This window comes from Harpia harpyja, chromosome 9, assembly GCF_026419915.1.
Source record: "Harpia harpyja isolate bHarHar1 chromosome 9, bHarHar1 primary haplotype, whole genome shotgun sequence".
Classification (NCBI taxonomy): Eukaryota; Metazoa; Chordata; class Aves; order Accipitriformes; family Accipitridae; genus Harpia; species Harpia harpyja.
In genome coordinates this window covers 24,882,423-24,910,419 of record NC_068948.1, presented here as the reverse complement: position 1 = coordinate 24,910,419, position 27,997 = coordinate 24,882,423, and the positions used below count along the sequence as shown (strand labels likewise).

The following is a 27,997-nucleotide window of genomic DNA, read 5'->3' as shown; positions in this document are numbered from 1 at the left end:
CGAGGAGGGGCGGAGCCAAGCGGGGAGGGGCGCGGGTGCCGCGCGCGAGCCGGCGGCAGCCGCAGGAGGAGGGAGCACTCCAAGATGGCGTCGGCGGGGCCCGAGTCGGGGGGTAGCAGCGGGAGCAGCGGCGGCCTGGCGGGTACGGGGCTGGTCCCGGCGCCGGCGGAGGGCCGGGGGTGGCTCTGCGGGGGCCGGGGGGTGTGGGGCTGGTGGCTCTGGGATGCGGGGTTAGGAGGAGGGCTCTGGGGAGTGGGGGTGTAGTGCTGAGGGGGGGCTCTGAAGGCTTGAGAGGCATGGGGTGCGTGGGGCTGAGGAGGGCTCTGGGGGGGTGTAAGGGATGGGGGGCGTAGTAGGGCCGTGGGGCCGGTTGGAGCTGGAGGGGGGGTGTGTGGGAGGCCTGTGGGGTGCGTGGGGCCGGGTGTGTACAGGAAGGGACTCGGGGCCTGGTCCGGGCCCTGGGTGGGGTGAGCAGATGGGCAAAGCCGCGAGCCGGGGAAGGGCTCTCAGGGTGGTTGGTGCTGTGGGGTGAAGCCGGGGGTGGGACGACGAGGAGGCTGAGCAATCCGGAGGGTGTGTGGGAGCGAGCACTCGGGGGGTTATGGGCCGAGGCTCGGGTGGGATGGGCTTTGCAGAGCCCAGCTGGCTCCGTGGGGTGGGCTGGGGCTCCGTGGGGTGAGCTGGGGTTGGCCTTTCGCTGCGGGAGGTGGGTGTAGGGCTGACCTTTTCCTGGGGAGGAGACTGTGGGTGTGTGGTGAGGATCCTCCAGGCATGAATGGGGGCCTGGGGGGCTTGAATTCTCTCCTACAAAAGGGTAGCTGGAGGGGGCAGAGGGTCTTGGGGAGGGTTGGGGACTGGATTACATGAGAAGGTGCTGTGATGTGGTGGGGGGAGTGGAGGGGTTGGTGCCAGGGTAAACCTGATTCTCTGTTCCCTTGTATTTCTAGAGCCTGAGCCCGTGGGTCAGGTCACCTGCCTTGGGGGTGGCAGCGGGTCCCGGGTCCCCAGACTCGGCTGCTGGCACGCAGATGGGTGGGGATAGCAGAAGTATCTTCCTTTAGTCAGGACCTTGCCAGGAAGGGGGGAGGATAGCATCTCTTTGGCAGAGGCTCCCTTTCTCTGCTGCATCTAGTGTTGGGCAAGGCGAAGGTAGCGCGTCAAAGCCATTTGGTACCTGTGGGAGGCAAGATATTGTGGGAATGTAAACATCTTCTGGTTAGATTTGTTTTGATGAATAGAATCGGGGCCAGTAAGAGTCAAGGGGAAGGTCCTGAAGTCCTCTGACAGCTGAGGGTTTGTCTTGCTCTGCTGATTCAAAATGCAAGCTGAACCAGAAATACACAGGATTGGAACTGGGCACCGTCCTCATTCCCGCAGAGGGATGGTAACAAGGGGTGGAAACCTTGTCTGGGATAAAACAGGGCACTTTTGGTTCTTAAACCTGTGACTCTGCCTCCTGCCAGTGTTTCACAGGTCTGGCAGTGTTCTTGAGGGAGTCGAGAGCCCTATTCCCCTTTCCACAGGCCCCAAACTAGCTTCTTCATGCTAGTTTGTGGCTAGAAACCAAAATGACTTTCTCAAAACCTTGAAATTTGCATTTGGCAAGATCCAGCCATCCTTCCTGAGCTTCTCTAGTAGAGAGTGGCCAGGCTTTTTATTTATTATAATGCAACATGCTGAAGCTTCCTGGTCAGTGTGACCCCACTTGTCACCCAAGCCACAGCAAGGAAAGAAGAAACGCACAGGAAGACTTGCGTCTGAACCTTGTCTTCATTTGGTGCTCTCAGAGTGTTGGTGTTTTGCACCTTAAGCCCTACTGCCTGCTACCCCACTTCTCTTCTAGAAGTATTTAGGGCCAGATAGCTGAGCACTGCAGTAAAAGAAATTAATTTAATTATTGCTGCAGCATTGATGAAGTATCATCTAGCAGGGATGTCCATATGTGCTCAATTTTCTGGCTTCTTAGCTGTGTCTTTTGGGTGGTTTTGAAGATGGACATCCAATGTACCTGCTTTATCTTTGTTCACTGTGTGAGCAGGCACAGCGGAAGTTGTACCTGTCTGTCCAATAAAGCCAGTTTTGAGAGGAAGAAGAGAGTGCTTGGGTCTTTATTGGCTGTGGCAGCTGAGGTGCCTCAGCACAGGGCTGAGTGTCCAGGGGCAAGACCACTGGGTCTTTTTCTGTTGCTTTGGGGCTTCCTTTGAGATCGTGATCTTCTCCCATGCTTGCTCATCTTCTGAGCTGAGAAGGAGGAGCCAGCTTCAGAAAGCTTGAAGGGTTTTGAGAACGTTACGTAAGAGAAAATATGCAAGCTTACAAGCAAATCTCTTCTCCCTGCCTGGTAGAATAATTGCTTCTCTAGCTAGTGAGATGTTGGCTAACGCGCATTTCCCACAGGATTTGAATTCTAGTTGTGACAGAGCCTCCGCTGTGTGACATGTGCGATACGTGACGCATGTTCATCTTGGCTGATCCCTGATGGTGCAGGCTTTAAACCTCGGATTTCAGCCCCACCTCCAGGAGACTTGGGGCCTCTCTGGGTCGTCGCCCTCTGCCCCGGGCAGTGTTCAGGCTTTGGGTGGGACCTGGTTCCTCTGCTTCTGGAAAGAACAGGTAGAACCAGGGATGATGAGAGCCATGAGCTGAGGAGAGTGATCCTGAAATGGGTGCTGGAAGGGCTCAGATGCTGGAGGAGCAGCTCTGCAGAAGGCAGGGGACAAAAGGAGACTGGTTGTTATTTTGGATGCAAGGTTTTGCTTTGCTCCATGGTAAACCTTAAACCATCTGAAGCCCTGCCATGGCTTTTTGGGGCACTGTCACCCTCAGCGGCCCATGGTGCAGTTTGCCCCGGGGGACTATTACTCTATTACTGGCATCATCCAGTGTAGATAAAGGGGATGTGGATAATTTTGAAACCCTTCCCAGACCAGGCAGCGGTTCCCCCTCTCCCTGCCTCAACGTGTATTTAACTCTCTGGGGAAACACCCAAAGAGGTTTTCTCATTTTGCTGCTTTCACTTTGAAGCAGCATGTGCCAAAAAATGCTAATGTGGGATTTCAGTTGTTTGGCCCTTTGTGCCTTGGGTGCTGTGGCTGCTTTATAATTATGGGTCCGAGTGAGTTGAGAGTTCATTGTCACCCTGGCTTCAGGCTCCTCCCTGGAGTCCACAGACAAAAGAATTGCTCTCAAAATGGCTCAGTCACTTCTGGGGACAGGGAAATCATCCCAACACATCTGAAGCGAGCTGAGAGCAGGATCCCAAACTGCTGAGCCCTTAATGTAGGTGTAAAACACCCAGAAAGACTCGCCCCCAACCCCCGCCCTCAAATTCCTGCAAGAGGGACAAAGCTTTCTTGATCCCACCTCGCCGAGACCGAGCGCGCAGGAGGGAAGATGAGGTTATTAAATAGAAACATCTGAATGGCTCATCATCCTCAAGCTTAAAATAGGACTGTCAAATGACTCCAAATCCTGTCTCTGTTATAAAAATCTCTCTTCTTCCCAACCATCAGCTGTGAAATCTCTCTGGGTGTCTCAGGTTAGTATCATCAGCCGGGTCCTGTCACCCAAACTCTCGCCGTCCCTTTTGGTGCCGTGGGAGTTGTGCTGGTGTGTGGTGGTCACCCTGGTGTGGGGCAAAGCTCCTTTACTTTAAGATGGAGGCAAAAGGTTACTGTCCAAAGAACAAAGGTAGGAGCCAGCTTGTCTAAATAAATGAGAGATTCGTCTGTTGGAGGGAAGCTCGTCTGACAAAGCAGTAGCTAGAAAGTGAGTGAGAATTGTTTGGTTTTGGGGGGGGGCACTGAATACCTGGATTATATTTCCTGAATTATAACTGAATTTCCCTTTGGAAAGTAAAAGCCGCTCCTCCCTCCCTCCAGCATGTATTGTTGAAAGGGGCTGCTTGGTGTTTTATTTCTCTTCCCCACCACCCCTGTTAGCCCTGCAGGGTTGAAAAGCCTTTTTTTTTTTTTTTGAGATGGAGGTGAGTTAATGTTGCCTGTGCTGCTTCCCTCTGCTCACCCAGAGCTTCCTTCTCCAGGATCAGGGCTTCGTTTTCCCCCAAACAAGGTATCGTACTTGTTCTTGTCCTTTCTTGATTACTCTGTAATAGCGGTGATTAAATATATTATCTCACTGCATCCCTGTAGACTCTGCCATGTTTAAAAAGCAGAGCGCTCGCAGGGCAGAAAGATACCTTACATCTGACCTATATCTTACTCTTCTGGGAAAGGATTGTTTATCTTTCCCCCCAAATTAAAAGGTGGCGCAGCAGGCAGGATGCTAATTCTGGTTTCCCTGTCGCCAGCTCCCTCTGGGGTCGGTTTTGAGCAAGTCCCGCAATCGCTCAGCTGGAATAGGGGCTGTTGACACACTCCCTTCCCGGTGCTTGGTGATGTTTGCAGAGCAGCCTGGAAAAGGAATGCTTGGAGCATTTATCGTTAGGATTCATATCCCCGAAGTAGCTCCCAATAGCCGTAAAGCTGGACTTAAAATTCATCAACACTCTGGAAAGGCCGGTGCCCTTGTGTTTCTTGAATAGATGTTGCTGTCTGGGAGCAGGGATTGGCTTAAATTTTAAATCACTGTTTTGGTGGAAAGCAGGAGTAATGCAGAGCTGTAAAATCGATGGTCTTTGGCCAACAGTAGGATTAATTTTCAAATGGCAGAACCTTGTGCAAAGCCGATGTGCCAGAAGACACTGCTGTAGGGAAGGAGGGTCTCCCCAGCTTTTCTACAGGTTGCAGGGGCAGGAGTTGCCATCAGATATTCCAGAAAGTGGTCTTGTCCAAAATGCCTTCAGCAAAAATCAGTCTGCCCCCTCTTCTTCTGGGAAACTTGAGATAACCTCATTCCTCTTCCCCCTGAGATGTTATTGCTTTTCCGTATGGTTCACAGTAAAACTAGGAATACTCGCCGGCTGGTGGCTCGCCCGGCTGCGTTAGCCCTTGCTCATATGTGCCTCGTTTCCAGCCCCTTCCCTGAAGCCAAAGGTAGTTTTGCTGAACTTGCTTGCTGTTTCTTTTAATTGTGATTTTTGCAGTTCCATGGTACTCTTTGACTTGCAGGCGGCTCAATAACGAGGACCAAAGAGTTTGCGTGTCTGCTCTACCTCAGAGTTGGTATTTCTTGGGGAGCAGGAGGGCATGGCTCTGGCCAAAGGGCTCGTCTCAGGAGAGGGATGGTGGGGGAAGAAATATGGCCAGGAGTCAGGAGCAGATGCTTGAAACTTCTCGCTCACTGTCATCTTGTCTTCAGAGTTTCCACCCTTTAGTCCTGCCATCTGCCTACTGGTCCGTGGGCTGTCTCCATTCTCTGCTGCTGAAGACGTCATGCATCTGAGTCTCATTTATTTGCCTTGAAGGGTTTTTATTTATTTCAAGTGTTTTTCAGTGGAGAGAGTAACTCATTGTCCATCAAGATGTATTTGTGTTTCCATGCACATTTAGACAGGGTTTTGTTTGTCAGTGCTCTTGTGACCACTGATCTTTGGTCGAGGTCTGCTGTGCTGAAGAGACACAAAGGAAAGCAGGTTTCTTCCCAGCCCTGGTGAGTTGTGTTGGTTTTAGATTGGCACTGCCCAAATAATTAGTTGCCGTGAAGCACATCTTTTTGTGGAATCGCTGGCATAAGTCCCAAATAGTGGATCCAGGGTTTCAGTGAGGTCAGCACTCGTCTGCTGATGTGAGCACTATCCCGTGCTCACCCACCTCCAGGTGATAGAGGTGGAAACCCAAACCCCATCCTCTTTGGTATGTTCTCTTCTCACCTTCGATGAGCACCTCTTCTGCTCACCTCTGCAGAAGGCAGAGGAGTCGCTTGTTTTTGTTCTTGGGCTTTTTTGGTTTTTGTTTTTAAATAGATTTCTAGATGTCATGCCTGGCCTCAGCTCTCTTCTGGGTACTTAGAAAATGCTGGTAACCTTGTGCGTGGAAACCTGTTCTTAATTCTGCCCCGGCCTCTTGGATTAAAAAATTGCTTGATTTCTCCATGGCTAGGTGTGCTGACCTCCTCAAAAAGCACTTGGCAGTTTGCTGGCGAAGAGAGATTGAGGAAGGGTTTACTGTTTCTGCAAAGCAGCGAGAAGTGTCTAGATAACGTTACAGAGATTGACTCTCCTCTATCTTTCCCTGGCCCTTTTCCCAACATGTCACCCGCTTGCTGGTGTGGACACGTCAGCAGTATCCAGTGACTTTCAGGAGTGTCCTGTCCTGCGCCTTCATCAACAGGCTTGTAAAAGAAGTGTAGGGGAGAGAGAGGAAGATGCGCTAATCCAGCACAGTAAAATCAGTCATGCATACATCAGCTGCTGACTGCTAATGGTGATGGGAAAGATAACCCCCAAACAGAAATCTACAATGTGCAAGAGCTCTTTATCTAGAAACTGAATTCACGAGCTCTCTTACGGCAGCTTTGATGCCATTGGTTTAATGTCCTTAACATAATTTATCGGAACAAATCTATCGATGCAGAGAATTTCAAAATTATTACTCACTGCTTGGCCTTCTGGCCAAGATCAAGTGTTTGTAAGTGTTTTATCTTCCTCTGGAGGGCCGTGTTGTGTGCTGGCAGGGGTGGGCTGTGTGATCTCACAGGTTTTCTTCCATCTCCAGCTGCTGTGATTAAGAACGTTGGCTTTGACTCTTAGTTCAGGCCAGACTTCTGCATTTTTCCATAAGAGCTTCCTGAGAGAAGTAAATGAAATACTCAGGCTCTTATCTTCCAGAGCCGTGGAAGACGTTTTTATTGTGCGCGACTAAGGTGCTTTGCTCAGAAGTGTTTTGCTTGCAAAGTTTGGACCTTTGTTTTCTTAACTAGTGGAAATAGGATTTCTTTTTGTGTTTCTTTAACTTTCTTGGGGAAAATATCTCTTGTTTCTTCAAGTAGCTGAAGTATCAGTTCACCACCACAACTGTATAACCTTTTTGTTTTTCCTCGTATAGATTTCAGCTTTTTGTGCTGCTCGGTGATGTCATTTCGAAGAGGTAGATGTATTGCATACATGTACTTAAAAAAAGCATGGTTTCTTCCTCTCCAGTAACTAGCAGCAAAATGCCTTATTACATAACTGTCTTGGCTTTTGAGGATTGACAAAACTTGGTGGGTGTTTTTTCCCCTAAATAAACTGCTACCGCTCTCAACAAAAGCTGCTATTTTATTGAAGTGTGTTGCATAAGTGCTCTCCTGACATCTAAACAGCTCTCTACATCCCTGTGTGCACCAGCAGGATTGTTCCAGTGGGGCTTTTCTGCTTTGGTTTCTGCCTGGTTTGCACTTTGAAGAAAAGAAATCTCGCTGCTATTCCCATTTGCAGGCATGGCCTTGGATTGGGGGGGACAACTCGTCCCAACAGACTTTTTGAGGGGGGATTTGCAGGCAGAGAAAAAAAAAAGAAAGTGTTGAGGGATTTCTGTGCAGACAGCACCTTGGATGTGTCCACGGAGGCTCCAATGTACTACACGTCTTCCAGGTAGCGTTTGGTGGGTCTAAGGCTTGGGCTCGTGAGCGACTTCTGCGTGTGCAGAAGTGCTCTTGTCAATGGTGCCACCACCTGCAGGCAGAGTCCAGGTGAGGAGGGAGAACATTCCCATTTTTGAGCATTAAGAGGGCCTGTTTGGGAAAAAACCAGCTGCCTCTCTCATCCTGGCCACTTGTTTGGCCGAGATAAACCCTGCAGTCAGCAGCAGGACTGGGGAGGAAGGGCAGCACATGCCGGTGTGATGTGTCCTGGCGCTCGGCTTGCCCTGCTCAGACGCTGGAGAGTTGAGCTTGATGATGTGTTTGGGTGTGCTAACGTTTTCACTTTTTATTTTTGTCTAAAACATGAGGCGCAGCTAAAATCTGTCTGAGCAGCTCTATTTAAAAATAGAGTGAAGCGAGTGTTTGTCCTGGCTATACCAAATTAGCATGCTCATTTGCTAGACAAGTGAGCATCTGGCCCAAATGCCTTGTTACAGACTCCTTCCAGTGAAATATTTGTCTGAACCATTTGGGCAGATGCCATCGCCACAACTTTTTAGGTTTTTTTTCCTAGTCTTTATGTCATGGTTGGTAAGAGTATACTACTATCTGTTGCTGGCTGAAAATAATCCTGGACAGCTAGGGCTGGCAGAAGGCAGACAGCTATTTATTTAGGTTGATTCAGCTTCCAGTAAACAGCTCTGAGGAATGCTCTGAAATCGCTCATAGGGATTGCTCACAGAATCACGAAAGAAAGAAAAAAGGAAACTTTTTGGGACATCATGAATTCATTTTCGGACAGGACTGATCTGTTTCCTTTGGCCAGAATTAATTGTTTAGGTGTCTCAAGCCATTTTTTCGGTTGTCAATCTGGGTCAGAATGATGACTGATGAATTCTTTCATTTTAAAGAGACGTTTAAATAGATCCAGAAATAGCAGCTTTTTTAAAATAATTTCATTTTGTTACGTTTATGCCATGGAATTTAACACCTTCACTTCTCCAAGCAGTGTGTGTGTGGGATGACACAAAACTGCCTTTACATAGCAATAAAAAGAGGTGGAGATAACTGAAACGTTTTCATATGGAAACTTCTGAGTTTTGTTCTCTGACCTCAGCTAGTAACACTTTTGATAATCAAGAGAGCTTGTTTTTGCAGGAGGACACACGATAGACCCATACGTAGCTTCAGTTGGAGCCGAGCAGACCTCATCAGCTGCGTGTTCATCCTTGCGCTTGGGCGTGAATAGGCGTTTTTTATCACAGTCAAACAGGAATTACCTATTTCCCAGTCAGCAACAAACTCATTTGGAAACTAGCGGGAGGGATGGGGAGCTTCCTGCTGCGGAAACTGGGTATGCTGGGAGCTGAGCGATGCTGTGGCCGCACCGATGCTCTGACCGCAGGCTGCAGCTTTCCCTTGTTGACTCACCCTTTCTTTGTAACCAGCCTGATTGGGAGGATCATTGTTGTTGCTTCTCAAATCGCTATGTGAAAGGACAAACTGAGGCACCGTGGTCTTGGGGCAGTGGGGGAAGAGAATAAGGTGAAGCTGATGCTCTGGTCTGTGCTGGGATGTTGTACATCTTCCTTAAAATCACAGTGACACCTCTAAGATAAGGATACCCCATGGTATTGCAGGGGACAAACGAGACGTGCTTTGGGATGCTAGCTCTTCCAACCAAGCCTCGTTGTATATTCTCGCTTTTAACGTGTGTTGTGTGTGATTAAGGCAGCAGAGAGAAGATTTTCTGCTGGGTCCTCTGGCAAAAGAGCTTTAGTTAAATCCTAGTGGAACACGGTTTTGCACGGATGATTAAATACTAACACAGCGAATCTCCAAGGTGATGAGGCTGGCGGTGCTGCTTCAGGATTGCTTAAATCACGGGGCTTTTAGAGGTTTTGATCTACATAATTAATTACACATACTTGCTTTAAAAAAAGGCTTAATTGCAATTGAACAGGTGTTATACTGTGATGCCCGGGATGTTTCCTCCATCCCTGTGTCCTGCTGGATCTTGGCAGGTTCAAAAGCCTTGTGATGAAGTGATGGAGTTGAGCTTTATTGGTTTCGTCGTAACACACTAAGTCACAGGAGGTTCCTTCTAGTTGGAGATGCTCCCAGACCTGGGCCGGTGGGGAGGAGAAGAGGGAAGGGATGTGAGAGGGTCTTTTCTTAAAGGTCTTTTCCAACCTAAATGATTCTGAGAGGTGAAGCGGGGCGACTGGCTCCAAAGAGCCCTGAGTGTGTTGGGGGAGGAGGAAGACAGCCAGCTGTGAGAAACTTCAAATGCAAAAATTAGAGCTTGTCGGGACAAACTCTCTTGTCTTTAAAGGGAGATGAGAGGGGGTGGGAAGGTGGTTGGAGCCAGTCGTTCTGTGCTTGCTTTGTTTAGTGAAAAGCGTTTGTCACAGATTTTTTTCTTGTTTGCTTGTTTAATATGTATTGAAATGAGAACTTTGATCACTTGATAAGGGGATCAGAAGGCTGCTGGATTTTGCTGTTAAGTACCTCTGTTCCTTCTGCTGAAATGCGGTTTTTGTAGAGCTGTAGCGCTTGATGAAATCGCAGCATGAGTCTTTACACTGCCTGTAACAGGCGAGCAGAAGGGGCTTCTCTGCTGGGCGAGCGGTGGGTGGACCCAGAACCGCTGCAAGGATTGTATGTTGTAATGCTTAATCTGCTAAAACAATTACTGGATGTTGGGGGAAGCAACCCTGTGCTTACTCCCTGGTACGATGGGGGTGTTGCTTTTGGGTGGGGGCAGTTTTCTAAGGCTGTGGTCATGGCTCCTGTGTAAAAAAAGAAAAAATCAGTTGCTGTGTCTGAAGCAGAAAAACAAAATGAAAGAGCTTGTCTGCTTTTCTGGGCTGGAGGCAGAAAGCACATCACTGTTTTATGCATCTGCCTGGCAGGGGCAGTGTCCCTGTCCTGGGAGCTCTTGGCCTCACTGGTGTTGGGCTTGATCTGGCTGGTGGCTTTGTGGTATAGACAGACATCGCAGAGGGGCAGTGTCACCTAATTGCCTTTTTTTCCTTGCTGCATCCAAAAAAAAACCCAAGATGGGAATCCAGACCTAAAAGATAAAAGTTAGTACATCACCTCGCAGATATTTAACTCCATCGTGGTTATGAAAATCCCTGGGCTTGGCTTCAAGCGGAAGGGTTGATGTTCTGGGCCTTTTAATAAAAGGTCCTGGAAATAATTTTAAGATAAAGCATGGTCAGCGCATCTACTGAAACACTGCAGAGCACTTGGCCCTCCCAGTTCTAATTAATAGATGGCAATAATCCTGCAAAGCCATACAAGTCCATCAAAGGCAGGGAAGTTGCTGATACCACCTCTGAAGGTGGTCCTGCGTGTTCATGCCCAGCCAGAGAAGTGCTGGAAGCCAGCTGAGCGGGGCAGAGCAGACCCTAGCCGGTAACACCGACACAAAACTGAGTTTGGCTGGCAAGTGGTAAGCAGAATAGCATTTCCTTGTGGCTTGACAAAAATCCTCTCTGCTGTAAGAGGAGAAGCTAGGAAGAAATCAGCCATGAGTCAGTGCTTTTTCAGATGCCTTAATATTTGTTTGAACCAAGGTGGTGTGTCAGGCTTTTTTGTAATGCATAATCATGATTAACCCTTTCTGAGTGTGGCTTTATTCTTTTGACAGGATCATCTACTTTCAAAAAATCACTCACCCCTGAGGTAAGTTTCTGACCGACAAGCTGGTTTGTTCCCTGCCTGAGAGAATGAATAATTTCAATCTTGCCTGCTATTTTTCCAATCTCATTCAAGTTAGGGGTAAACCAGGCAGCAGTAAGTACAGTAAGCTGCAGGTTCTTATTTGGGAAATTGGAGCATTTCTCCTTACCAAGGGGATCTCTGCTTAAAAATCTAGCTTGTCCTGGAACTGAACAATTCTTGTGCCACCAAAACACCATAGATCTCCTGCCGCGAGCAAGATGTTCAACTCGTTTTGACTGAGAAACACCATTTAACAACTGCGTGTGTTAGAAGACAATGAGTCAAGTGAGCTCTTGTGGCATGAATCAGAGTAGAATTTGCCACCTTCCTAAAATGTTTCCTTGAAGATTTGGCCTTACTGGCAGAATGCACAGTGACTAGCTGCAGTTGGTCCAGACTTGCTTAGAGCTAATCTCTTTGTGATGATGGTGATTAGAAAAAAACCAAACTCTTCCAGGTGGTCTTGCATGAAGGTGTTTCTCTCTAATTAGATGGCCAGCCTCAATCACACAGGAGTCAATTGGTTCTTTGAAGGCATTTCAATGCTGTTGCTGTCCTGGAGGCCAGCTTGTACCATGTCCTCATTTTGCGCTCATGCAGGGGTCTGGGGCTTCACCAGCATGTGCTTCACAGGCTCCATCTTTGAGAATAGCAAAATTATGCCAGGTGGTTCTGGGTAGCTACTGGCCTCTAAGACATTGGGTTTTACATCCTTGGTTCTTGCTATCTTTTACTCCGATCCCAGATGCCAGGTGGTTCTGGGCAGCCAGGCTCACAGACGATAAAGAAAGGGCACAGAGGCGTGGACTCCACAGGCGAGACCACCTATAAAAAGGTAAGTTGCCTCTTGCACAACTCATTTGACTGTTATTCTCCTCTTCGCAATGCAAGTGCCATCCAGAGCAGCAGCGTGTCTCACGAGGTCTGATGTTAGAGAGTGAGTAATGTCTGTGACAGTTGCTGAAGGAGATCTCAAAGGAAGGGAACCAAAGAACTGAATATGTGCTTCTTAGCTTCTCTTGTAGCCTTCTAAAAAGGGGACTCTTTTTAAACTTTGCCCATTAGCAACACTTCCTAGGCCTCTTCTAGCTTATTGGGTGCTTTCTGTGCTCTTTGGGAACAATAGCTTCTATAGATCTTGTGGCATTATTGGAATTTGCTTTACAAAGGGGAGATTGTTTGGGTATTTTTAAAAAGCCTGTAAATGTGGGTATTTTGTGGATGCTGCTTCCTGTTTGTTGGACTTCATCAGATTGGGCTGACTTTCTCTGAAGCAAGATTGACTTCTAGGATGTAGATTAAATGGGTAATGGCTTGATATGGGCATTTCACCACTTCGTGTAAGTGAAGCTTCTGGTCTGAAATCTCTAATCCATCTGTCTGTTGGGAGTCGGAGTTAAAGGAAGGAATCCAAATGGTGTTTCTACAGAAGCCAGCTTTTGTTATACTGCCCTTCTTGAAACTGCTTGCGTCTTCAAGATTGGGATCTGGCTTTCAGTTTCCCAGCAAATTCAGAGGTAGAAGGTTACACAGCAGTAATAGAAGAGAGAAGTAGGAGCCAATGTCCCTTGCAACGGTCCCAGAAACCTTGTGGGACACTGCATGGGATTTATCTGGGAATGAGACTAATTGACAATCTGTCTGTTTTCCATCCCCTCCTTTTCCAGGGGTGGTAAGTTGTTTTTTAAAATTCTTTGCCTTATAAAAGTGATTGTAAACAGGCAGTCAGCTGCTCAGCTGATTGTGCTGGCTAATAGAAGAGAAAAATACTTGTTCCTTGGCAACCTGGCCCTGTGGCTCTGTGTTCACAAACAAGGCAGCATTGCTGTGCTGTGTTGGTAAGTTCTGTTTCTCAACAGTGAGACTGTCCTGGAAGTTTAAGCAGGGCTAGGTGAGCTGAGCTGAGATCTGTTTTCAAGCGACTTTAGCCTTTAGAGGGTAAGGAAGGAAAGCGGAGTCAAGTTCTTCCTCCTTCCCCATCTAATACTGAAGTAAATGTCAGATACAAACAGGTAGCTGAAGTAGAAAAGGACACTGTCGACAAACTGGAGTTACTGCCAGTTTTTGTTGCTCTCACTTCAGGGAACTGTGAGCAGGTCTCTTGCAGCTATAACAGAAAACGAGTTAACTGGGAGAAATGTTCCCATTTGTTTTACAAGGCTTCATGGAGGATGTGTGCCTGGGGAAAAAACTTGAAATGCTTGTCCCCCAGATACTGTGGTGTCCTCTGTTGCCAAATGCTTTGATCTACAGTGATTTCTTGCATGTAGCAGGGGGCTGGGCTTTGTTTAGTGTAAGGAAACAAACACAAACTAGTTGGATCTTGAGCCCTGGTCTTGTTTTGGGTCCAGTTGCTTTATGTATAAGCCAAGTGAAATGTCCATGAGCTGCAGTGCACAAATCCAACCTGCACCTGCTCTGCAGCCTCAACATTTCCAGCAGGCTTTACAGCAGAGTTCATATCTCCATGCTCCGGGAACTGACAGGCCATATAACATCAGGGTGTTGAGCAGATCTCATCTGGGCTGTTCTGGGAAAGACAGCCCATAGCACGAGCTAGGCTGAAGCACGTCCGAGTGGTCTGAGATGAGATCATGTGTTTCGTAGACAGAAGAGGACTCTTGATGTTACAAGAACACAGTCCTACATTGTTCTTGGGCAGTTTGTGCAGAGGCTGCAGGAGCAGGAGTTGTGTCTTTGCTCCTTATTTAAAAATGACAGTGAACTCCTTAGGGTTAAAGAGCCATGACCTAGCAAGAGAGGCAGACAGAGGAATGTGGTAGCACCAAACAGAAACGTGTGTTGTGTGCTGGCCATGCCTGCCTTGTCCTGTAGAAGACCTGAGTCTGTCCCCAAGCTCGGGAAGAGCAAGCTTCAAAGTGTATAGTTCCAAAACCAAGGTGTCAAGAAGTGTGTTTTATTCCTAGGGGCACAAGGTAATCTGTCCCTGGGTGTCTTCCCCCTCTGACTGCAGTGTGTAGAGATGAGTGCTGTGGGAGGATGAAATGAAATTCAGTCCTTTTAAGGACCAGCTGGATGTTGATTCCAGCTCAAGTCTTTTACTGCTCGACCACCCAGAGTGCAAGGATCAAGCAGGATGCTATCAGAGATGTAGGGGTGTTCCCAGGTGTTCTCATCACCAAAGTGGTATTAGTCAATGAGAAAGAAATGATGGAAGCTGGAACCAGTAGGTGTAAAATACCCCAGGTAACAGTGCTGTTTTAAACTGGGGGCTCTCTTTTCTTTAACTCCTTTCATTCCTATTTCTAGCCTGCTGCTCCACATGTCTAACTCACTTTCTCTGCCCCTCCAGACAACATCATCTGCCTTGAAAGGTGCCATTCAGCTGGGCATTACACACACAGTTGGAAGCTTGAGCACCAAACCTGAAAGAGACGTTCTCATGCAAGATTTCTATGTAGTAGAAAGTATTTTCTTCCCAAGGTCAGTGCTTGCTTTCTTCTCTCTCTGGTGCTTTGATAGTGGGTAGCAGCATTAGTTCCTAACGCTGCTTGCACATGAGGAAGCTGCACCAAACCAGGACAGTTGAGTGCAGGAGCGACCGTAGGTCTCCTGAGCAGACCTACTCAGTGCACTGCTTATGGACCAACTCTGGCTCCTGCCTGCCACCTGTTTCTGAAGAACTCTGGCTTTTTCCTATATATGTCCACCATCGGTTGTGTGAACAAATGCAATTTTGCTGTTGTGTGTGCCTACATGTGTCCCTTTTGCGTGGGTGCTTTCTAGCCCTCGAGTGTGTTAGAAGCAGCCAGCCAGCGGGTGTTTGCTTTTAGGGCAGTTTCTTAAGGAATGTTTCAAATACAAATACTTATGTGTGCTTCTCTCCTTGATCAGTGAAGGGAGTAACCTGACCCCAGCTCATCACTACAATGACTTTCGGTTCAAAACCTATGCTCCAGTGGCCTTTCGCTATTTCCGGGAGCTCTTTGGGATCCGACCAGATGACTATCTGGTAAGTTGGTGGTTGGACCAGGTTCCCATTTGTTGCGTGCTCTGTGTGACGGGTGTTTGTCATCTTCCCCCTCTCAGAGCTATGGAGTGCTGCGAGGCCCGGAGGCAAGCTCTGTAAGCACAGCAGTGGATGCTGTATGTGACCCTGGCATTTGCCTCTGTTAATGCTTAAAAGGAAGAGCCTTTGTGCTGAAGTTTCCTGTTGATGTCTCTCTCACCTCTGCGTTTCTCACCTTGTCCTCCTCAGTACTCGCTCTGCAATGAGCCACTCATTGAACTTTCAAACTCTGGGGCCAGTGGATCCCTCTTCTATGTATCCAGTGATGATGAGTTTATCATCAAAACGGTTCAGCACAAAGAGGCTGAGTTCTTACAGAAGCTGCTGCCTGGCTACTACATGGTGAGTCACTTGGGTGAGGCTTCCTCTGTGAGCTAGGGAAGAGTCCCCCAAATGTATAAGTGTGACAGATATTGCTGTCTGCTGCCTGGTAGATATGAGTGAAGGTTTGATCTGTGCCCCAGCTGAGTGGCAGCTTCTCTCTCAACTGTCCGGTGACAAAGACAGTCACGGACTCACACAAGCTACCTGGGTATCACAAGCCTGGAGTGCTGCGCAGGGGTCTTGGGTTGCACTTTGTGACTCGGACCCTTTTGGAAAGTTGCAGCCTGCTTTGTGACCAGCTGTGAACTGTTTGCTTCCATGCTGCGCAGCATCAGGCCCATGGTACTTTGTCTTGCAAAGCTGTTCTTGTGTTTCCCTTCCCAGGGCTATGCTTGTTTCTGTCTGCAAAGACGAAGAGTTGAACTCTGATTTTAAGTTTCTATATATAGAAGCAGCAGCAGCAGCTTTGAGAGTAAAGGTGTGTTAATTTTATGAAAGTGGCTATAGCAAAAAAGGCTTTATCGGTTCTGGAGCAAAATCAGATCCTACCCTGAACACAATGTGTGTGTGGTCTGACTGCTCGTGTTTGTGTCCAGCCTGGCCTTTACAAGCCTCCTCTGTGTAAGGGAATTTAGCCATGAGATAGTCTTGCCATGTAGAAGTGCCTTAGGACTCTTGATGCTGCCACAAGAGTTTAGACCCATCTCTATCCTGATGTATTTAGCTTGACCTAAGTGCCAAATTTAAAAAGGCTAAGCACAAGATCTTCCTCTGCTCTGAAGCCTCCCCAGCTTAGCTTCTGTGTGAATGATCAGCAAACTCCTTCCTTCCTACCATCTTTCTCTGACCCATTCAGCTTTGCAGAGTGATCATGAACAACTGCAGGCATTGCCCATCTGTTCCCTGTGTTCACCTGCCCTTGTCTCTTAGCTTCTTTGGCAATGGCTTTGAATCATTGCCAGCCCCATTTCAATAGGGAAGCACAGGAAGGAGCAAATAACTCCTCTGACTGGCATGTGAATAGCCAGAATGGCTTTGAAGGTATTTCTTTGTCTTTGGCATTTCAGAATTTGAACCAGAACCCAAGGACGCTGCTGCCAAAGTTTTATGGCTTGTACTGTGTCCAGGCTGGAGGCAAAAACATTCGCATTGTTGTGATGAACAATCTACTGCCGCGCTCCGTCAAAATGCACCTGAAATACGACCTGAAGGGCTCCACCTACAAACGCCGAGCATCCCAGAAGGAGCGGGAGAAGGTCTTCCCAACGTACAAGGACTTGGATTTTATGCAGGACATCCCTGATGGCCTCTTCTTGGACTCTGACATGTATAATGCTCTGTGCAAAACATTACAGAGAGACTGTTTGGTAAGTGTAAGGGTGAAGGGTGGTGTGGAGAGTTCTTTCCTTTTTTCTGAGTCTTTCCCACAAAAAGGAGATGGTAGCTGCCACCCTTGTAGCCTCTGCCAGTTAACTTAGAGAGCCCGTTTTTTTGGTGGTGATGTGAACAAGAAGCAGGACCTGGACCCCAGTTTCGTTCAATACTTCCAACCTGAATTAAACCCAGCGCAGACCTGGACCCCAGTTTCATTCAATACTTCCAACCTGAATTAAATCCAGCACTGCCTCTAGAGGTGGAGAAAGCACCCTCTGCCAAGGTTGAGCTCTGGAGCAGGGCAGGATCTAGGGAGAGGGGCCGGAGTCTGGTCTCAAAGTTGGGCGGCTGTGCAAAAGTCAGTGTTCTCCCCTGGCTTGGGTCCTCGTCTGCACAGGAGTACCACTGATGGCTTTCCTCTAACTCCCTTTGGCGACTGTAGATGAGCTGACTCTGCACAAGCTGTGGATTAAAAGCCATCCCCTCAATATGCTCGGGGCTCTAGGCAAAAATGCTGACTATGTTTCTGAAAATGTCTGCTCTGACGGTTTCACTGGGCTTGCAATAATGAGTGAGCCTTTGTTGACTTTCTGCCCAGGTCCTGCAGAGCTTTAAAATCATGGATTACAGTTTGCTTGTTGCAATCCATAACATCGATCTGGCACAAAGAGAGCACGCGATGGCAGATGGGACATCCCAGACTGATACACGGCGACCCGCTGCCCAGAAAGCCCTCTACTCGACAGCCATGGAATCCATCCAAGGAGAGGCCCGGCGAGGTGGCACCATAGAAACAGATGACCAGTAAGTCTGTGTTGGTGTTGCTCTTCCCAGTAAATGCTGAGGAGCGAGGGGTAAAACCCAAGTCTGGCTAATGGAGACTTAATTTAGATGCAGGCTGAGCTATACAGGATTGCTGTCATGCTGGGCAGAGAGGTGTTGGTATCAAATCTTGTGCTTTTATCTTTGATTTCCCCTCCTTCATGTACAAAAGATTTTTCTCGCCTTCCAGGTGGCCTTTAAGAGTTCTCTGCCCACCAGTTACTGGCAGCTTCAACTACTTACTTCCATCCACCTCTAAGAGGCATAGCAAGAGCTTTGTTAGATCAGACTAACAGCCCATAAAGTCCAGCTGCCATCTTAGTATGAATGGTAGTAGATGCTCTCTACAGTTGCTTGGTCTCTTCTCATGCTTGAGTTGGGGTTAATCCTCATCTTCAATAAAATTGTCATACAGAGGGAAAAGGGGGTCAATTCTCAGGAGGTTTAGCTAATTTACTGAAAAAGCATTTTGCTCTGACTTCCCTAATTTGTTCGCTGAACAGTAGGTCCTTCCCACATGTTGACGCTTTTTAAATAGTTCACATAATATTCAGCCCACGCTAGGCTGCGTGAGAGAGGCAGTGGGGTGTGAGAACACCCTGTTTCATGTCTGTGTCCTGTCCTCTTCTAGGATGGGAGGCATTCCAGCCCGCAACGCAAAGGGCGAGAGGCTGCTGCTGTACATCGGCATCATTGACGTGTTGCAGTCCTACAGGTAAGAAACAATAACAGCTGTGTATCACCTAAGGGTGAAGACCACTTTACAGCATTGTCAACCCCTGTTTGGTTGTCAAGATTGGCTTTCAAGAAATAGTTAAGACACAAATAAACATTTCTTTCTTTTTGTTTAATTTACCACTTTCTATTTTCTTGAAGTTGGGCATTTGGGGATCAATTTCTGGGTCTTGCTTACTGTATTTACTTCATGTTCCTGGAATAGATTTACTCTTACAAAGTGGTTTTTTCTATGCTGTGGTGGTTGTACACAGGCACTGTGCAGGAAGTGGCAACGAAAAAACAAGTGGTGGCTTAAAATGGCCATAACCACTTCTCCCTATAAAATGAAAAATAGCTGTAAGGCTTACCTTTTTTTATATTTATGTTAAAATGCAATGTGCAGAGGGTTACATGTGTAAAGTCTCTGTTAAATGTCATTGCAAGTTAACTGCCCTTGATAATTATGCCTGTGAAACTCTCCCCTTGGGAGAGTGAACTGTGCAGTCAGCCCTGGTGTCTGTGGAACAGTCTTAGAAAAGTATGACAATGAAGAGAATCCAAAGCAGTCCGTGTTTGGGGTGTGCTTGCCACTGTGGTCAGAAGCTGGGCTCAGTACTGAGCATGATATGATACAGACAGTGGGGACTTGGTATGAAAATTGTCCTTAATTCTTTCCTTTGTCAGATTTGTCAAGAAGCTGGAGCACTCTTGGAAGGCCCTGGTACATGATGGGGTAAGTAGAAAACATCCCTTTTTAACTTGTTCAGCAGTAATACCAGCATCTTTTTAAACTGTGCCTGCTGTCCTTGCTCCTTCTGGGCATCCTGGATATATAAGGTGTGTGTGTGTTTGCCCTCTTATATAGAAGTATTACGTTCTAGGTACTCTTAAAAATGTTGGTTTTGTTAATGCTGGTCATCTACTTGTTCATTAACAAGCATTGATTGCTTTGTATATAATGCCTACTGCTTGTAGCTAATGTGCTTCTCACAGCTGCTAGTGAGAGCAACTCTGAGAATCCCTGACTGTTCCTAGTCCAACATAGCTTGTGTTTCAAGGTTAACAGCCTGAGGGAAGCTCATGTCAACCTTGATCACTTAATTCAGATTCACACGTTAATGTTTGTCCCTTGGACTTCTAGGACACTGTATCTGTGCACAGACCCAGCTTCTATGCTGAAAGGTTCCAACGGTTCATGTGCAACACAGCGTTCAAGAAAATACCATGTAAGTACCTCCATGCAGCTGTACCCTTGGCAATTGCTATGGTTTCTGGCTTCTCCCTGCTCAGCAGCTGTGGTTTGGGAAGGTGGACGAAAGCGTGCAAGAGCTTTAGGAAGTCTGTTGTGCTGTGTCACCCCTTCCTTCCTCCTAGATTGTTCTTGCCTCACAGATGTGACTTTATAGGAACTGTTTCATCCATCAGCTTGTTCCTTCAGGGCACAGCCCTCGCGCCAGACTCTTACTGGAAAGTTGCTGCATTGGGTTTTTTACTCCTTCCTGAATGTGTTAGAAAAGTGCTTTCTTGGTTTTTGTCTTTAAGTAAAGCCATCGCCTTCTAAGAAGAGCCGGTCTGGCACAACAGTTCCTCGGCGGAGCTGTCAAGGAGGAGTGCCTTCCCAGTCACACATGTCATGCGAGACAAAAGCACAAGTAACGACAGAGGTGGATGTAGAGCAAGGTTGGTGCCTGGGCTAAAAAAAAACCCAACCAAACAAAAAAAACCTAGAGAAGTTTGGCTTGTATTTGTCTGATTGAAGCTTGCTGCCTCCTGAAGACACCTCCATGTTGTTTTGTGGTCTTTTCAGGGGAGGTCCTGTTTTCTGGGGTTGTGGGTGCAAGAAACCAGATGGGGCCAAAAACTCATACACACCGAATGGCCTTTGAGAGCACCATGAGAAAGCCTGGAGGAGCAGCGAGCCCTTGAAATGCTCAGCTCTTTCCAAGTATTCTGTTGCAACAAATGCAGGGCAGGATCTTAAACCTCATATTTCAGTAAAGGCCAGTCTTTACTCACAAGCAGGATTAGACCGGGTTGTGGAGGTGGGGAATTGTTAGCTTATGCATCTCTGTGGGATTTTTCAGCCTCGTCCAAGCATCCGGTGTGGCCCATGCTCCCCCTGGGATGTGGTTGCGTGGCAGTCCTGTGTGCCTGGTCTCTTCCTAACAGCTCGTGCCCCTGGAGTTTGTATCAGGGGAGAAGCTGGGCTAGGCAGTCGTGTGGAGGCTTGGACTTGGAACAGAGAGCTGCATGCAGGGCTGGTTCTTCAGGGCTCGAGCGTCTTAGATGTCTTGGGTGGGATCCAGCACGGATCCTGATCCCTGGCTAATGTGGGAGCTTGTGCCACACGATCCCACTTGTTGGGGATCAGATGGAACAGTCTGTGCTTCAACTCAGGTTCCCACCTTGGTCGCCCAGATCTCCTGCCCAGGACCCTGCCAGTAGACGAAGCTAACAGCGATTCCATCGCAACAACCCTGTCCACTTCTTCTTTGGGCAGTGGAGGCCTCAACTCGCCCGCAAATAGGTAAGACCATTGCTGGTTTGGCGCATGGCAGGCCAGCGACTCCTGCAAGTCAGGTTCATGAGCCATGGGAGGACTTTGTGCCGCTTTATGGATGTTTCAGTTTTTGGCATGCTTGCAGAAATACCTGTTTGAGTGGTCTGTGTGTTGTGGAGCAAGCTCACTGCTGTCGGTTCAAGCATGTGTGAGGGGGGAGGGTTGTCTTGCTCTTCCTGCGTGCAGTCCCTTGCAGATGACGTGATCTTGCGTCTTCTGCTTGGGCTGTTTGGGGGTCCCAGTGGCTTTTAGTTCCTTGTGTGTTCTGTATTTAATGGCTTTGTTCTGGAATTGGGGTAATTGTGTTAATTAAAGTGAGTTGGTGAAAGTGTGACTGCCAAAGTGTATGTGAAGAGCATTAATGTGATGATGGGTGATGCTGAAGATGACCTTCCGGCTGCTCTTTTCAGAGGGTTGGGCTCTCTTGCAACTTACTGATTGGGTTAGCATTGAGCTCCTTCAACTCCTCGGGAAAGGAGGCTGCAGGGTGTGTGCAGGTGTGGTTCAAAACCTCTCAGAAGCTGAAATACATGGAGAGCCCTGAGGGAGCTGGTGTCTGCCTTTGAATGTTTTATTTCTTGCTGAAGTGGTAAGACTAGCAGGGATGAGGAGGAGCTGTGGTCAGAGGACGATCCCTTTTGTAGAAGTTGTTCTGAGGTACTAACTTCTCTTCTTGGAAGCGATCGGAAACCATCTTCCCCATTCCTGAGCCACTGCCTACACAGTGGCACTGATAGAAGTGCCTGCTCTCTTCTGAGCTGCAGGAGAACAAGGTGCACCAGTGATTACCACCTCTTACTCCCTCTGTAAAACGTGGAAACTTCTTGGTAGGGATCCTAAACCAGAGCTGCTCCTTTCCAGTATGTCAGCATGCCTGAGGTGTTCTTCTTTCTTACTTAACTGCGGGTCTCTCTCCTTCAATCTCTACGTAGGTCAGTGGGCGTACAAGTGCATAAAGCTGACAGCTCAGCAAAGGATTTGACTAGAGCAGCTCCTGGCATCTTCCTGTCTAGGTGAGGGGAGGAACGAGACTGCCTGAAACATTCTTCTGTCTAGAGGCTGTGCTCAGTGAGGCTTACCCTGGGATTTGGCCTCACACTTGTCACTGGCCGGTGGTTACAGAGGTGGTGTACAGTCAGGTCACTCCTACATTGCAGTGCTGTAACGCAGTATGTCCCTGGGCCAAGGCTCAGCAGTCCTTAACGTGGCTGTCTGCTGTAAGGCTCAATGGTAAAACCTCTCAGGATGGTGTCCTCCTTACCCCATGTGGCGCTGAGCACCATTCTTGGTAAAAGCACAGATTCTGGTAGGTAAGATCAAACCTGCTGCACAACTGGGTTGAGTCCCAAGAGGTTCCCCAGATGCAAAGCCTGATCTGTGTTTGCCCCAGGCACCTCTAGAGCAGAGCACACTGCTTACTGTACCCTGTGGGCACTTAAGCAAGTGGTTACCCATTGTCAATAGCCTGTAAAACCGTGTGCCAGTGCCAGACGGTGGTAAGGAAATCCAGGAAGGAGAACAAACCAGTGTTTTCTCCTATGCGGGGCCTTGAGATCTGGGCTTCCTGCATCAGACCTGTTGTCAGAGGCTTAAATCCACTTTTGCGACCTTGGGAGATCTGTAAAGCTCTGCAAACCCTGAAAAGGATGAAAGTGATTTGTGGATTGTTGATATATAACAACATAACTTGTTGAATGGATTTAAAAAGGTGTGGTTTTTTTTTTTTTCTCTCTACGGAATCAGCCAGTCTAGCAGGGTGTTTACCACCCTTTGGAGAGGTAACCTCTTAAATCTCTGTAGTCCTGTACAAAGGGGAGTGATCTCACCCCAAACCTCTCCAGCTAGAGCTTCTGCCCGTCTAGCGTGGGCACAGGAGGAAGGCAGGATCTGGCCCGCTCCAGATCTGTCTTAAGAACACAAGCTCAGCCCTCTTGTCTGTGCTGCCACAACCTCGGTCTCTCTTTTGCAGCACAGCCTCACGCCTGTCTCAGAAATGTTGCCACGTGCCTCTGTTTGCAGTGTGCAACCTGTGTGTTGAAGATGTGCTCTCCGTGGTGGCATAAGCGATGCTGTGCAGGCGTGGGTGCCCTCTTGAGGCTGGGATTCCCCTGGTCCTCAGCCCAGCTCTGTCATTAACCTCTGGCAGAAGCTTGCTGGCGTTGGGGACACCAAAACGTTGGCATGGGCCACTGGGAATGGAAGCTGCTGACCGGCATCCTGCAGCAAGGGGTACCGGAGGGTGATCCCCTCCATTTGAGAGGGGCACTTCTTTTTCTCTTAAGCACTGTAATTTAGTGGTGGACCTGGTAGTGTTAGGTTAATGGTTGGACTCGATCTTAAGGGTCTTTTCCAACCTAAATGATTCTATGATTCATCCTGCAGCCCTGCATTAGGGCAGTGCTGCTTGGTGCTAATTAAGACAAACCTCAAGGGCTATATGTGCTGTAAACAACACTGAGCATCCTCACCTTTAATTTCTGCATAGGTCAGAAGCAGCGAGTCGCCAGTTAGAGAGCTCGGTGGAGGAAGAAGCCAGAGCAGCTCAGAGTATCCAGGTCCATAGGTGAGGCATGATCAGGCAGAGAGGGAGCTGTGCCTTCCTGGCGAGGATTCCATTTTTCGGTGTTGATCCAAGGGTGTTTGGTTGGGGAGACGTGTAGCCTGATGACTGACCAGCTTGATGCTTCCTGTACTCTAGCAACAGGCAATTGAATCCCTGCTAATTAAGGCAACCACTGCAGGCAGGCTGTGACAAGCCCTGGGCGTTAGCTGCAGGAGGGCCGAGCAGGTCATGCTGTCTGTAGGCAATCCTGAAACCTCCTCTGTTAGTCGCCAGTGCACTGGAAAGCCCTGACCACTTGGCCTAGGTGAAGTATGCACTCTCAGTCTCGACTTCTTGCTCAAGGGGCAAGGAGAGACGCCATGGTCACCATGTCCTCAGTAGGAAGTGGGGCAAGGCACAAGCTGGGAATTGGAGTTCCTCAGCCAGTAGGTTGCAACCCATAGCTGTAGGATCATGAAAGAAGTGGGGAGGTAACAGGTTATTAGACTAAAGCAAGTCTTGTTCTGTGCTCCACATTTCTTCCTTGGCGATGTATCCTATCAGGTGCTTAGTGTGCCCGTGTTATATATCCTGCTGTCAGGCTATAGCTCACATTCAGAGCATAAAAGGTTTGTTAAAGTTTTGCCAGGGGCTTTTTCAAACAAGGGTGCCTGTGTCTGGAAAGGCTGAGATGTGGCAGGATCCGGTACTTCATGGTTTCTTTGTACCTGGACTGTTTTCACCCAGGACCATTTCTGTGTTGATGAGGTGCTTGAAGACTTCTGTAAAGAGGTGCTGCTGCTTGGATGGACAAAAGATCCTCGTTTCTAATGTCTGAAGTCATGTCAGACTAGGAGGGATGATGTTCTAGGTGGTGTTTTGGGTGCCTGCCCCAGCAGGGATTGTGTTGCCTGTGCTTCCATATTAAACCTGCCTAACAAATGCCTTTGTGCGGTGCTGGGATGTTCTGTTGGCTGGGTACAACAGGGCAGCCCTGGAGATGAGACTTATTGACAGCTCACTTTTAAAAACTGCTTTACAGGTCTTCCCCTTCTGTTTCCCCAGCGGCTCCCCAGGGCCTTCCGTACCTGAGCACTCTGCAGAGATGAGAGAGCAGCTTGACGACCTGCAAGAGACGGAGATAAGCTTTGTGAGTACTTCCCTGTTCAGGAGGAAAAGTGCAGCTCTGGAGGTAGATGGAGAATTGCGGGGGTTATGTGGTCCCTAGTTGTGCTGGGAACATGGGCACTGAGTGGGATGTGTGAGTTGACCAGAGCAGGAGCAGATGTTCTTCGTCCCCCTCTGGTATGCGAAAGCTCAGCCTGCCTTGTGCTAGGCACTGTTTGTGCTCTTAGTGATAAGTGAGGCAAAGCAGAGACATTCCCCTTTCTTGAGGGCCCAGAGTGGGTCTGATGGCAGAGATAATGTGGGGTGAAGCTGACCAGGCTCATCTTGCTGTCCCCACGGCGGATGGTAAATACTCACTGATCCTCTTGTTTTAATGTAAGGTGGTGTTTGAGGGTAAGCCTGAACTCAGCTGCCCCCTTGACTCTGCCTCTCCCAGGGTGGAGAAGATTTAGGAGAAGACACCAGGCAGGACACACCTCCTGTTCCTCTTCCTCAGAGGAAGGCAGACCCCTCCCCAGCATCTCCCCCTCTTTTCTCTTCACAGTGAAGCAACACCGAAACCACAGCGATGGAAGCAGATTGTTCTGTGCTCTGCGTGGTCTGTGGAGTCTGACAAACGTTCAGCCCCTGTTGCTGATTTATTATTTTATTTTGTTTAAAGTAATCTTATCTGGACAGAAACCTAAAAGCTGGAAGGCTGGGCTACACTTAGTGGGATAGTATTAACAAAGATCGAGCCAGCACAGCTGAGCCTTGGACACCTGGAAGTCTCCTTAGAGCAGAGCCCACCACTGTGTCCCTGCTGTCCTTTCTTTGAAGCCTGGCGAGAGCAAAGGCGGCTGTCAGGAGGAGGAGGAGGAGGAACTGCTCTGCGTGGGCTGAAGCCCTCTGGAAAAGGGATCTGACTTTCAGGGAGTTAGCTGCTTACAATGCTGACGCCACAGACCTTGCGAGAATGGGCGACTCGTCGGAGTTACTGGGGGGGAAACGGGCATTAGAGCCTCGTTGGGGCAGTTTGCGACAGAGCAACGTGGTTTTATTTTGTATTTTAAACAAGTTTTTAATTTAAATGTTTTTCTGAATTCAGTCATATCACTTCTTTTTAGTCTTGCAATATAGTAATTTTTTTTTTTTCAATAAGTAGGGTTTTTTTTCCAGTGTTCCACCAGCAAGTATCCCATGTGAGAGAGGCAGAGAGGGGGAGCAGAAGCTGTACTGACTGTGGATGACCTCCTCTCCTCCTCCAGCCGCTCCTGGCTGCCAGAGCCTCCTCCATTTTCAATCTTGCATCGCCCCGAGACAGCAACAAGGAGAGCTAGTTGTTGCTGCGCTGTGTTGCTTGGAGCATTTCGAATGTGTGAAGCTTTTAAGACGTCAGGGAGGTTTTGGATTGCTTTGTCCCTGGTTTTTAAACGACGCCCTTTTGTTCCTTCCCCGCCAAGCAGGGAGTTGCAGGTGAAGGGAGATCTTTGTAAGGGGCGTGCTTTTTTAAAAGTATTTCTTAAGCAAATGGACCAAACCCAGCCTGCTCCGTTCCCTTCCCCTGCCCTCTGTCCTGCTGCGGGCACCATGTGCAAAACTCTTCCTGTTTTTATAGCTTGGCTCCCTTTTGATATCTCGCCTGTATCGTAGCCGCTGTTGACACCAGTGTTCCCTGCGGCGTGAAACCAAGGTTCCTACCTAAATGGGACAGACTTCTGCCTCCACAAAAGTATGAGGCATTTTGAGTCCGGTTTTAAACAAAATAATAAGCTGAAAGGAGGGATTGTTCTGCTGCCATTTCCCTGTGGTGATGCCTGGCCCATGCTGGCTGCAGATGCTTCTCTAGAGATCTCAGAGCAGATGTTGGACTGATCGTTATTTTTGCTAAATGCTTTTTTTAAAGAAATGAAGTGACTCTTCCCCGTGTTCCTGGTGGGTTAGAATCCTCTGTTCTTTTTTATATACATAAAAAAAAGTAATTTAAAGCTTGCCCTTGCGATAATGCAAGGGGTTTCTATACTAATTAGCAATGATTGCTAAGGAAACAAAGAATGTAGTGGTGTAGAAAGGGATTTTTTTTTTTAGGTGATATTTCAGACCCAAGTCTCTTCCCACCTTCCACTTCAACCTTTCCAAGTGGATGTGACACAAGCTGATATTTTTTTAAGAAAAAGCGTGTGGTTTTTTTTTTTAACTTTTTTTTTTTTTTTTTTTTTCCAAAAGACCAAGCAGAATGGCCTTACTCTGGGTATCCCCAGGGGGTTGGTGGAGCGTGAGGACAGTCGCTGTTCACAACCTGTTTGGTTCTCAAGGGCTCTCAAACCTTTCAACACCGATTAATGTCACGATGAGACCCGTGAGCGGGAGGAAGATCGGCTCGGGGATGCCTGAGCCGTCTCTGCTGGATCTTCCCGTCTCCCTCCCCTGTACCTCTGACTTGATCCAGCAGGTTACACTTTATAGCTGAAGTAACTGTCTATATTAGACACTTGTTTCTTATCTTCCCACCTAACCCATATTTGTTTTATTTTAGCAGGAGGGAAGAAAACAAAGTCTCACTTTTTTTCATGATTTAATATTTATGAAGTTGTATTTAAGTGTTGTTTTTTTTCTTTTCCTGGAGATAGTTATTCAGTGAGTGGTGAGGTGGGGTGGGGGGTGGGGTGGCGTTTATATATTGACTTCTGCTTTGTAACGGGTTTTCAGAACTGCTTCTTTTTGTGTGTGTGTGTGTTTCAAAGTGATGGGCGATGGGTTTTCATGTTGTTTTTTTAAACACCTGAGCGGTGTCTCTCCAGTGCGGGGAGGGGACTTCGCTTCTCCGGCCGCACCGGGGAGGGATCGGGGAGCAGCCGCTGCCGCCGTGACCTCCGGCTCGATGCCGGGCGATGGGATGGAGCGCAGGTGGACGGACCTCTCCTGTCCTGCTCAGCGTCACCATCGTCACCGTCGGGACTCCCCCTCTGGGAGTGTCACCTGGGAGGGACAGACCTGTCCCCGTCCCCGGGGAACAGCTCGTGCCATGCGTGACCTCCCCACCTTGTCCTTTTGGCTGTGTAACGCTTGTGGCCTTGTCCGCTGTTGGAACCACGCTGCTGTCTCTTGGACGCGCAATACACAGTGTGCTGCTGAACCCACTGCCCGCCTGCCTCCTCTGTCCGGGGTGTGGGGAGAAATGGGGATGGGGGATGACACAGGACCCTCGGGGGGGGGGGGGGGGGGTCAGAGGCCAAGGGGAAACTTCTTGTTGCTGCCCCGTCATTGGGGTGGTGGAGGGAGGGGGCGGTCCCGGCGCTGGGGGCGGGGCTCTGCTTAGTGGCCGCGG

At 48.4% G+C, this 27,997-nt stretch overlaps 1 protein-coding gene across 3 annotated transcripts; it reads left to right on the top strand.

The window, feature by feature from the left end:
* Nucleotides 1–8: 8 nt before the first annotated feature.
* On the top strand, nucleotides 9–27,805 carry PIP5K1A (phosphatidylinositol-4-phosphate 5-kinase type 1 alpha). 3 transcript variants are annotated; one of them, XM_052796268.1, is made up of 17 exons: nucleotides 9–142; nucleotides 6,945–6,986; nucleotides 11,120–11,154; nucleotides 11,939–12,028; nucleotides 14,507–14,637; nucleotides 15,049–15,166; nucleotides 15,413–15,565; nucleotides 16,615–16,914; nucleotides 17,520–17,725; nucleotides 18,375–18,458; nucleotides 19,145–19,193; nucleotides 19,602–19,686; nucleotides 20,003–20,140; nucleotides 20,858–20,987; nucleotides 21,953–22,033; nucleotides 24,628–24,712; nucleotides 25,235–27,805. In XM_052796268.1, the coding sequence occupies exons 1-17, from the start codon at nucleotides 85–87 to the stop codon at nucleotides 25,235–25,237; spliced, it is 1,788 nt and encodes a 595-aa protein (XP_052652228.1). In that variant the 5' UTR covers nucleotides 9–84; the 3' UTR covers nucleotides 25,238–27,805. The 3 variants fall into 3 exon arrangements, with proteins under 3 accessions (XP_052652228.1, XP_052652229.1, XP_052652230.1); XM_052796269.1 differs by lacking the exon at nucleotides 21,953–22,033 and having other exon boundaries at nucleotides 11–142; XM_052796270.1 differs by lacking the exon at nucleotides 21,953–22,033 and having other exon boundaries at nucleotides 11–142; nucleotides 24,605–24,712.
* Nucleotides 27,806–27,997: the final 192 nt, after the last annotated feature.

Coding starts and splice junctions, on each gene's coding strand:
- PIP5K1A (XM_052796268.1), top strand. CDS start 85: ATGGCGTCGGCGGGGCCCGAGTCGGGGGGTAGCAGCGGGAGCAGCGGC. Junction 143..6,944: donor GAGCAGCGGCGGCCTGGCGG/GTACGGGGCTGG, acceptor TTCCTCGTATAG/ATTTCAGCTTTTTGTGCTGC. Junction 18,459..19,144: donor GACGTGTTGCAGTCCTACAG/GTAAGAAACAAT, acceptor TTCCTTTGTCAG/ATTTGTCAAGAAGCTGGAGC.